This window comes from Cupressus sempervirens, chromosome 3 (assembly GCF_028749045.1).
Source record: "Cupressus sempervirens isolate cs-2001-9-10 chromosome 3, ASM2874904v1, whole genome shotgun sequence".
NCBI classification, from domain to species: Eukaryota; Viridiplantae; Streptophyta; class Pinopsida; order Cupressales; family Cupressaceae; genus Cupressus; species Cupressus sempervirens.
The window spans coordinates 45,526,189-45,537,729 of record NC_143120.1 but is presented as its reverse complement, the minus strand read 5'-3'; the positions used below and the strand labels follow the sequence as shown (position 1 = coordinate 45,537,729).

Below are 11,541 nucleotides of genomic sequence, written 5' to 3'. Positions count from 1 at the left end.
TATAAATTGCTTATACATCAACAAGTTGCTATAGTCAAAATAATATGAACAAATGGAAGACAAATAGATCTATACAACCTCAACATGGAATGGAGAAAATAGCAAAAGGCTTGAGAAATTAGAATGAACAAATCAATCAAACCCATAAATGTAATCAATTATAGGCGTTCTATAAAATCTTTGTAAAGACTAAGAGATGAATTACTAAATTGTGTACATTATTCCCAACTAAAAGAATTCTTCCAAAGCTTGGGTTAGTACTATTAGTGTTTCCATAAAAAATTATTGTAAGCTTCTTTGTCTCCCCCTATTCAACTTTGAATGAAAATGGCATAATAAAAAAAAATACACCCCATGGTGCACTCTAGAGAACTTTGTAGCTTTCACTACCTGCAATATTGATAAAACTCTTTTGAATGGTAGAAGAATTAATCAAAGTAGCCACTATAATTGAAGGAATGTTGAGATCAAAACCCATTCCAATGTTTGATTTACACACAACCTGTGTAATTGAGAACCAATTGTGCTAACCCATTTATGTTGCATAAGAATGCAACATAATCATCAAAACTTGGGATTTAACCATATCAATGAAAGTCAGTTCTTACATATTATGATTTTCTTCTATGCTTGCTATTTGAACTATTATAAGAAATAATACAAAAAATAGTGCCCAGAAAAAAATATTTGAATATCCTATTCATTGCCAATGAAATGAAAGAGCTAAGAAGTGTATAAAATAGGATCTTTTGTCAAAATAGGTTTTTTAGCTGCCATGAGAATAGGCACTACAAAATTAGATAGCATTTGTTTTGAAGAAATAAACTAGAATTTGTACTTGCATTGAAGATCAATCCTAGATCTAAAAGCAATAGTTGGATTCATAGACCCACTTCCCATTTTAAAAGGGGTGGTTGGAGTAAGACCAACATTAGGATTGTTATAGAAATATTGTCCTATAATTGGTGATTGTAAGAATTTTCCTTAGGGAAAAATTCACCCAGGAACTAAGAACTCAAACACAAGCACAACTATAGACCAGAAAAGAGTATGATTAGAATAACAATGTATTCATTCAATGTGCACTAAGAGTACACTAGGAGTGCCTGTATATAAGGCCTTTGAGATGTATCTAGAATGCCTCGAAATCAGCTACATGGTAAGTCATATAACCAAGCACATGTCCACCAGATATGGGTTATCCTCTATTAAGCACGAAAGTAAGTGCGATGATGAGAGGATAAGCCTACAAGGGTGTAACATGCAAATCAATGTTGTAGACAAAATGTGCTAAAAAGGGAGTGTGAATAACTATGTTGTCTACATGACAACTCAGTGAATAATGCAAACTCTGGTGTTGTAGACACCATGTATTGAATTAGAGTTGTGTACTTCTGTGTTGTCAACATGACAACTCAAAAAGGTGTGCAAACTCCTAAGTGTCTCACAAAATAAAATAATAGAATAATGCATTAACCTAAGTAAAATTAAGTGTAAATTGTAAATAGGTATTTACACCAACAGTGATCATTACTTGTCATAGACAAATGCAGTGGTGGATAGTGCTAGACCAATGGCTGCTAGGTTGAAATTTCAATATTTATGCTTCTCAAGAGCTATCACACCTTCATGCAGGGTGATCCCCTTAATGCCATGAACTCATAACAGAAACAAAGAATCAACAGTAAATGGGAGAACAAAATATGGACTTCTTGTTTGTGCTACAAATATGTAATTATAGAATTCATAAGTACAATATGCTAACCTGCATGGGTGCCTTTAGTACAATAATTTGTAAGACAAGCTGCAAACTATCACCTAGAGCTGTCCTAGACAATGTTCAAGCCTTTCTTAAATAGGCAATTTTATGTCACTCGAGAAGTTTCTAGATGCTCAAACTTAATACCTAGGGCTAACAGACCTTAACAAAACATATAGAGTTGGCCAAATACATATTTGACAATTATTTTAGAAATTTTGGGTAGCCCAACTTTGGAAGGCCATAACTCACAAACCGTTGCTCTAATTGGCTATCATAACCAGTTTTCAAAAATGTTAGCTCATGATCTACAAGTTTTGAACCATGATCGCACTCTTCCATTGAGTTTTTAGACCTCATCCAGGCACTCTAAGTCTCCAACAGTGAGCCTGAAGATTTTTCTACAAATTTTTCCACCAAAAATCCACAATAACTTCTCTGATATTTAAGCAAGAGCAATGAGATTTTTATGGTAGGCTTATATCTCTAAAATGAACCTTCCTATAGAAAATGAGAACATTCTAAGCTCATATGACAAACTTACTAAAAATAGCAAGTTCCCATAAAAAGTAACCACCATGTCTACTAGTCCTTATTAAAATAGAAAAGACTGAAAATAAATTTTTTTTTGGGTGATGCAAGATTGCCCTTACACCCAGGATGCTCCTACATCACACCTTCTATAAGTGGTGTTGTCATGCCTCTCCCAGATAACATTGCAAAATTTGGCCTATTTAGCAATAAATTTGAAGCACTGAGCTCTCTTTTGTCATTTATTTTTTTAATAGCATGCAAGATATATAGTTCAAGATTGAAAAAAATCATAACCTATCAAACTATACCAAGAGGAATGTAGAAATTTGAATTTCAAAAATGGCAAGATTGAGAAGATTGAAAGTATTATGCTTCAAATGGAAACCAAGAATCATAATTTGCCACACTATACCAAGAGGAAAGTGGAAAGTTGAATTTCAAAAATGGCATTTAGCTAGTCAAGGGAAGATTGGAAATATTGTGTTTCAAATGTAAACCAAGGCCAACCTTTTGCATTTCAAAATAAATGCATAATCTGCATAAGGTTCTTAGTCCTTTAAATAATTGACATTTCTATATATTGCAGGGGATTTTCATAGAACGGTCAATTTAGATTATTCAAATTATAAATTCCAAACAAAAAATCAAAGCCCACTTCATTCATCATTCATAATGAAATTCTCAGCCTATATATGCCAGATTAGTACACTATGCCACCTATTACCTATCCAACAAATCAAATATTTTTAATGGACACTATTTAGCATAGAGTACTGCTAATGATAATTCACACCTAATAAACAATTGATTGGCATGCCCTTTAAACTCAAAAACTTATTGTTAGTCTTCATAAAACATGGACCACTTTATAAGGTAGTTATAACACTATCCAAATAAATTGGCAGATGGAAGTAGTTAGATACTTTGTAAGTTGAATACCTAGAGTGTTTATGTTTCATGAAGCTAGAGGAAGTTGGATGCTTGGTTGGTTAATTGCATAGAGTATTTATGTTTCTACTATGAAATAGTCTAGAGTACTTAAGCCAATCCCTTTTGGAGATAAAAATTTGTTAAGCATCACAATTGGAAATCAATGAGATAGAACTTTCTAGTAATCTCTTAAGAGGATCTAAATGTTATTTGAGGTCCTGTCATGCTACTAAAATACATATGGTCCCATTTTGTGCTAAAATTTATAATAAAAGTTCATAAAGAGAATTGGAAGCTGCTACGAAATGGGAGGAATCATAAAAGTGGATGCACTTTGTAAGAGAATCTGCCTAAATCTTGTCCACTTTTTAAATCTTCAAGTGTATAAAAGTTTTCCATTCTCTTTTCCAATAGTACAAATCTGGTAGATTTTTTCACTGGAATAAAGAGTGTCTTTTAGTATAGAAAACTAAGATACTCTCTCAATCAATAGATTGGTTTGACTATATGGTTGATCTACATGTGTATGGGATTGTGCAAATCCTATTTGGTATGTTCTTGATTATATGTTGTAGAAAGCTACTTAAAGTTCAAAGTCCACACTATATGAGGGTAGACTACTTGATGTGTAGACTTTTCACCATATAAATTACTTAAATGTGTAGGTCACATTCACATGTGCCACTTTAGAGTATCATTGTGCATGTAATATATATAAAACAATAATGAATACTTGAAAATACATATGAAACAATAAAAAATAATATGACTTGATAGTATATTGTATGCCTTGATGGGTAATGGAGTACTTGAAGAAGTTTGTAAATCTTCTTTCAAATGGGTGTTTGAAGGGGAGGGGCATTGGTGACATGCTACTTAAAATCTCTTCCCCAAATTTGTTAGACTCTGAAGATATTTACTTGGTAGATAGACTATGTAGAGAACTTGCGACTTTAAGAAAATCTACTATCAATTTCTATGTGAAAAGCAAGGTGGAGTTCAAATGATGTAGCAAAAATTTTCAACATTGATTACAATCCTATTAGGAGGCCCAACGAGAGTGCTCATTTTCCTTAGTGTGTTGACAGCTCCCTACTCTACCTCAATTTTGGATAACTTATTTTTAACTATCAAAGGTGTGGGATGTATCCTATATTAAGCATCTATATTAGTTCTAAATGAGATGCGTCATTAATAAGTTCACTACTAGAAAAATATAGGATACATTAGAATCATCTAAAGAATGTAGGAAATGTGTAAGCCATAATGCCTCGCACCCTTGAGGCCCCACATCATTCACTAGAATGGTGTTGGCACCTTTTGAATGTAAGTCCTAAAAAACAACCAATTTCAAATGCTCATAGGTTTAGCTTTCGTTTTGTGAGTAATGAATGCTAATTAGTAATTAATTAACTAACCTATTAAGAATGACATATTTATATTGTCAATTTTGAAGTCAGATGGTAATGTTTTATGAATGCTTTACCTCTATATTGCAGTATGGTTATTAATTTATTAAACTAAAGAGAGAGAATTAGCACAACTCGTTACCTATCTAGCAAGGGCTATCTTGTGAGTCAACATGTGTGCCATAGATAGTATAATGTAGACAATAAAATTGACCAAAAGAGGATAGGAACATTAATAATGACTAGCATATTTAAACTGCTATGAGATTCAAGAAAATATGGCCTACTTTACTCATATTTAAGTTAACACAGCTAACTTCAAAGTTTAAAGCATAAGAGAGCAAACATTAAACTAGAGGGAACTATCTTGTATCTAGCTAGAAAAATAGAGAGAAGTGAGAATCAAAGTATTCAATTGGAGTGCATTTTTCATATTGTAGAATTATATCACTAAGGCAAAAGAAGGTATCCAATAGTTGATGAGAAACTGTTATCAAAAATAGCTTTGCTTTTAAAAAAATTAGAAGATTTCCCTATTTCAAATCATAGGAGAATCAATGGAAGGAAGGACAAAACCTTATCAATTAATAAGAAGTTAGTAATAGAGTTTCAACTTTTGTTCATACAAGAGGATGTCCTATAAGATACTTTTTCTTGATGATTGACTTGCAAGGAAAGTGGGAATATAGTGTGAACAAATACAATGACTTAAAACATAGAGACACTCAAAGATAAGCACTGGAAACAACAATATAGCCTCAAATAAAAAAATTATATACCACATGGAGACAGCTCAACAATAGGGAGGGTTCATATCTAAAATTAACTTGGATTTGGGAATGTTGTGTCACCCTAATTAATTCAGATTACATCCTGAAATTCATCAAGAATCGAGCTTCACATCTTTATCAATCTTGATCATACACTCATAAATCTTCAATACTAGATTATAAACCAATAAAAATTCAACAGGATATACAACATTTTCATATTATACACAACTATCATATAATCGTTCAATTCATGTAAAAAGAAGCTACACTTCGAGACAATCTAAAATAGTGAAAATAGTGAGTTGGTGTGTAACCTCTAAGCTTGGGCATTATAGATTAAGAGATTCATCCAAGAACTTGGAATTTGAGGAGATTGATGAAGGTAAATGTCTTGTAACACTAAAACCCATTAACAAAATGGGTGAAGGTAAGGGAGGGAAATACCAAACTCCATTGTAACGAGGTTCTACAAATGTAGGATCCTTTCTCCAACCTAGTGTCCACTTTCTGCAAGGACAAATAAAACAACAAATGGCCACAAAAGCTACTAAGTGCCCACTACTAGAGCTTGATCTACAGAAATGTTGGACTCTCTTAATCTATGAAAACAAATAACGACTGGACCAATGAGTGGAGTCCTAAACACATTGCCTTCAAGAAGCTCAATCTGAAACTGGGTGAGGAGCCAATTTGCACTAGTTGGGAGATGGTGGTTCCAGAGAGCTCATCAACAAACATGAATATGCCAAATGTAAAACCCAAATTTATGCTATGTAATTTTCTATGAATGCTTCCTAATTTGCTTCCTATGAAACCTAATTTCATAGAAATTTCAACCAAATTGGAAAAAGCAAAAAAATAATTTAAAAAGCATTCATAGGCCAATATTTACATTGGTCAAAAACTTAGGTAGAAAAAAAAGTGAAAATGTACTAGTGTACATATGCAATTGCCTCAATTTTCATCTTCGGGATGGGATTGCAACTCAGTGGTATCAAAGAGTGCCCAGGAAGTCTTGGTAATAGAGGAAAGGAAGGATGAATCAAGAGGGGCATTGGACTCCTCCTCCACATGGAGTTCTAAAAATTAACACTAATGGTTCTTCCCAGGGGAATTTAGGCCCTACTGGTATTGAGGGAGTGGCTCATTGCAGTTCTGGTGAAGTTAAATTCTTTTTCTTTGTACATAAGGGTGACTACACTAACAATCTCATGGAGGCTCAACATATTTTATATGTTGTGGAATAGTGTTTTTTGCAGGGATGGTGCAAGATTATCTATGAGTCTGACTCCCAAGTGGTGGTGAACTAGCATTCCTTGCAGGAGCTTGAGGATGTTAGTTGGTAGCTAGTCACTATTGTTAATCAAACTCTTCTCTTTTATACCTCTCTTGAGTTCATTAGGTTTACTTACATTCCTTGTGAATGGAACAGAGTTGCTAATTGTTTGGTCAAATGGGCTTCTGGTCATGCTCAAGGCTAGAATATTATGGATAGGGGGCAACTTCCCTTTGAGCTGGTGCAAGAATTTGATGAACTTGTTGCTCAGGACACAACTCCTTGTTGAGCTCTCCTTGTTGTAATCATTTCTATCTTAATAAATTTTTACCCCTCTTTTTCCAAATTAAAATGAAAGAATTTCTTATTGTAAATGCTTTTTAGTTTAATTAAGTAGAATAATAAAGATAAAAATTTAATAGTAATGATAATATTTAATAACATTTGATTAATATTTTATTTTTCAATAAAAAAATTGATTAATACTTTATTGATATTTAATATTTGATTAATATTTGTAAAAGATTAAAAAAAAATCCCTTTTTAAAAACATGAGAAAGGATTGGCCAAAACACAAATAGAGTTCATAGAGAATAGTTATCTTAAAAATGTGGTCATGTCATTATAGATCTAATATTCCTCCTCAAGATGTTTTTGTTTGTTATTTATAAAGATGAAGATTAAAGAGGGAGCATGAAGAATTCCAAGAGAACTATGAGTAAATTTATTTGTGAATATTTTATAGGGTGCCACTTTGAAGGGAACCAACACATTAATTTACCTTATAAACATAGAATCTACCAACATTATATACATGTGTGTGTGTGTGTGTGTGTGTGTGTGTGTGTGTGTGTGTGTGTGTGTGTAATATTTGTTAATATGAAAATATCTATAACTCATAATAATATTTAATTTTTATGTTAGTATTATAGTTTTTTTTTTTTTTTTTTCTATAGTAATATTTTATTTAAATTAAGAAACTATTAACTATATTTTATATTTTATTGCATCTTAAAATTAGTACTTCCTAAAAATTGGCATCTCAAAGATCTCTAATACATGAACCAATCAAATTAATATAAAATAATTTTAATAATTGTAAAACATAAAAATCTCACATATAAACATTAAAAAATATAATAAAATATAAAAATACTTACATTTTGAAATGGATAATATTAATCACTAGTTAACCAACAAGTGATTACAATAATATTAGCCTTACAAATACAATAAGATGATATAAGAAAACATGATACATCTGTTTGGAATTCGCTTCACCCAGTATACCAAATATAAGATCTAAACAATACTCATGTATCTCATAAAAGTCTCTATACCTATCACTACCATGTATATGTTGTGAAAACGTCATCAAAACTAAGACAAGGAATAGATTTACTTAAATAATAATCTGATTCATCAACAAACATATAATAACCTTACTAAATGTCTACAGAAGATAACAGTAATCGTGAAAAATGATTTCTTTATGGCGATTACACATCTGCATCACTCAGAAAGTCTTATTGAAAAAAAGAATGATTAAAACCATTGTAGTTTCCTCGAAAGATACCAAGAAACTTCAGGGAAGGACAGCGTATAGTGCCCTAAAAAACTTGAAGGCTATTCTCAACTGATAAATAAGATGATTATTTTGACTAGTGAATGGCCGACGAAGAAGATGCAGATATCCAAAAAAATATTGCTGCATCTTTTCATTATCTGCATTTTAGTTGTGGTAAATCTATATACTGTCAATGAGATGGTTACTAAAGAAGAGATCCTGAATAGCAACTTTCGGAAGATTAATGTGGTCGAGAACGTTGTACAATCAGCACCATATGGACTAGGGATCAGCAAAAACAGGTCACCATTGTGGGAAAAATCTTATGCTGGTAAATTAAATAACTTCCACCTTTCAAATGGACTTCTATGTGCCATAAATTGTTTAGGAAAGTATAAGATTGTCCTGTTGGAAGTTAGGGAAATAGAGATTTAGATTTTTGTAGAAAAAATTTTAGAGCTTCTCAAATTGGAGGGAGAATCTAAGACTATATTCAGTTTTTTGGATTTGATTGTGTAAATGATTTTTTATCATCAATGTTTTGGATCACACTATGATCGATCATCGGAATGTTCATGCAAATGAAGAGGATGACATAGTGTGATCCCAAATATTGATGATAAAAATTATTTACACAATCAAATCCAAAAAACTAAATAGTGATATTGATGGATTGTGGAAATCTGATAGCTAGTATCTAAGATTGTTTTTCAAATTTTGTATAAAATTGTTCGCTGTTCAAATAAAGAAATTCAGATTGTGAAAAATGGCAGTTACCAGATTTTAAATTGGAATATTTTATGAGACATATGCTCTGTTTTGTTGTTTGCAAGTTGCAACGTACTGTTCAGCTCTAATTTGGGGTTGGAATGTTGAGCTCATATTTGGTTTTGTGGGTATATGCAGCGGTTGAGCATAAAGAATCACAAGTCAAAGGAAGGAATACAAGTGCTCTCGTGGTCATCATGAAAGAAGAATGGGAAGAACTTATGGACTCACCAAGTAGAACTCAAAATCAGTCGATTGCGGTAGGGTTTGCAAGGGGTTATACTGTAGGTGGTTTTTTGTTATTTGTTTTTTTGGTTGTGTGAGGCGACCTTCCCTGAAACCTGATTATTTTTTCCCTCCATATGCTATCTACTCATCCTTCTCCTTCAAATGTTACAGGTATTTCGGATCTATGATAGTTATAGGTACAGAAAAAGTGGAATGGGTATTTTCGAGAAAAGAGGGGAAGCAAGTACGAGGTCTATTTGTTGTTATACTTTTATGTCAACTGCTATACCCTATAAATGTGTTATATCTGTGAAGTATTCATGTTTCTTTTTATTTCCCAAACATAACAGGTCTGCAATCTCCAGATTCTTTTGGAATGAATCTTTCCAAGAAAATAGAGGAGGGAGAAAGTGCGTGGACATTCGTGAAGCCATTTACTCCAGGAATGTGGTGGACAACAGCAGCAATTATGATATATACATCACTTGTGGTGTGCCTTGTTGAACAAAATATAAGCCCTCTCATCTATACAGAAATGTCCACAACAGAAGTCTTCCTTATCATCTGGTATTTTAATGGAACTTGCCTAATCAAAACACACTCAATTCTTAAACTTCACTTAGTTTATAAGTGTGCTGATCTATTCCACAAATGGATGACATCATAGAAGTTATTTTGGCTTGCTGTTATACTTTTATGTCAACTATTGTACTCTATAAATGAGCTATCCTTTCTCCTTTTCTTTTCCCCAAACATTTACAGGTCTGCAGTCTCTACCATGTCCTTATCTCAAAGTAAGTCCTCGCCCTATCATTTTTCCAAATCTCTACAATTTAAAAACGATGCAAAAATCTTGGTTTAGTTTGAATATAAAAATACTACCTTGCAGATGTGAGGATCGAGAGCAGGTCGGCTCGAATTGTTATTGCAGTTTGGCTTCTTGTGATGTTCATCATCGTCTCCAGCTATGCGGACAATTTCAATTCGAGGATCAATGCACAAAGAGGGACTCCAACGGAGACGCCCAAGAGGCTAGGCGTGAAGGATTTTATGGGGTTGTTCATAATCACCTTAATGGTATCAACGATAACTTTGCTCATCTTCTTCTTCAATCTCCTACGTGGCTCAGGGGATAGTGTTACAAGGCAAGAGACTGATCGGCAGCTGGAAATGTTACCCCCAAATGATGATTCAGAAGAGCAATCCTCTACAGAGGGAGGCACCGTGCAAACGATGTTGGGAACTAGTAATGTTAGTGAGGCGGAGGAAAACACATTGGCCGAAGCTTCCTCAGTTTCCATTCTCCACACGGCGAATGAGTTTCCGTCCATAGAAGACCAAAATGTATAAACAGTGTCTCTAGTACCATAGTACCATATCTTTCAAATCTTAAAATTAGGATATGTACATCTCATTTTAGTATAGTTAGGTGTGTTACATTATTATAAGCTATCCCATATTATTGTAAGTCATCTTTAAATTCATATAGACCATGAATCTTTGTTTAAAAATCTCTCTTTAAATATCTTGTTAGTGCTGTCTATTTTCTTATTGGCTGCTTTGAATTTTTCGTAAGTTAAAATTAATATTTAGACTGAAAAAAGACTGCATAACTAGCGACAGACTCCTCAATAGTGTAGCCATCAATGATTTCCTAGCAAACACGTTGTATTTTCCTGACAATACAATATACAACACTGCGATTCCCTTTTGCGTGTTTCAAAGACCAAACTATCAAAAATTTGATGTGACGTGGTCAGTTGCCCCTTGTAGCCAAACGCCCATCTACTCGCCTAACAGCATTCAACTCAGTAGGTGAGTTTGAATTTGGAAAACGGGAAAACATTTTTGAAGTCGAACAAAAGGAATGAATCTCATTCATTTGATTAGTCAAAGGAGAGCAGACATAGGAGGAGTGCAGAGCACAGAGCAGAGAAGGAAGAAGATTAGCAGATCAGTTCAGAGGACAGAAGGAAGGTTTAGTATCATGGCACGAGTTGGATCTCTTAGTTATTCTATAAATTGATTTTGGTTTGTCTTGAGAAGCAATGATTGCTCTAGGACTATTGTATACAACCTTTAGTGTTGTTGTAAGTTTAAGTTGAAGTTTTATGTAGTTTCTGGTTGAAGTCGAATGCTTCCAAATTTTGTAATAGTTTAACCTAGTTGAATAGAAAGCAAGCAAGCATACTAAGTGTTGGCTCATTGTTGTCTCTCTTCTATTTTCTATTGCATGTTTAGTATTTGAGAAGTTCATACTTGCAAGTTTCGGTTGTCCTCTCTATGTTTTAATGGTG

At 33.2% G+C, this 11,541-nt stretch overlaps 1 protein-coding gene across 1 annotated transcript; it reads left to right on the top strand.

Moving 5' to 3' along the window:
- The first annotated feature begins 8,202 nt into the window (after window positions 1-8,202).
- Window positions 8,203-10,755, top strand: LOC149564721 (glutamate receptor 2.9-like). The gene is made up of 6 exons (XM_089818273.1): window positions 8,203-8,579; window positions 9,155-9,276; window positions 9,416-9,488; window positions 9,595-9,811; window positions 10,007-10,038; window positions 10,134-10,755. Exons 1-6 carry the CDS (start codon window positions 8,330-8,332, stop codon window positions 10,592-10,594), a joined length of 1,155 nt encoding a protein of 384 aa, XP_089674399.1. The 5' UTR covers window positions 8,203-8,329; the 3' UTR covers window positions 10,595-10,755.
- Window positions 10,756-11,541: the final 786 nt, after the last annotated feature.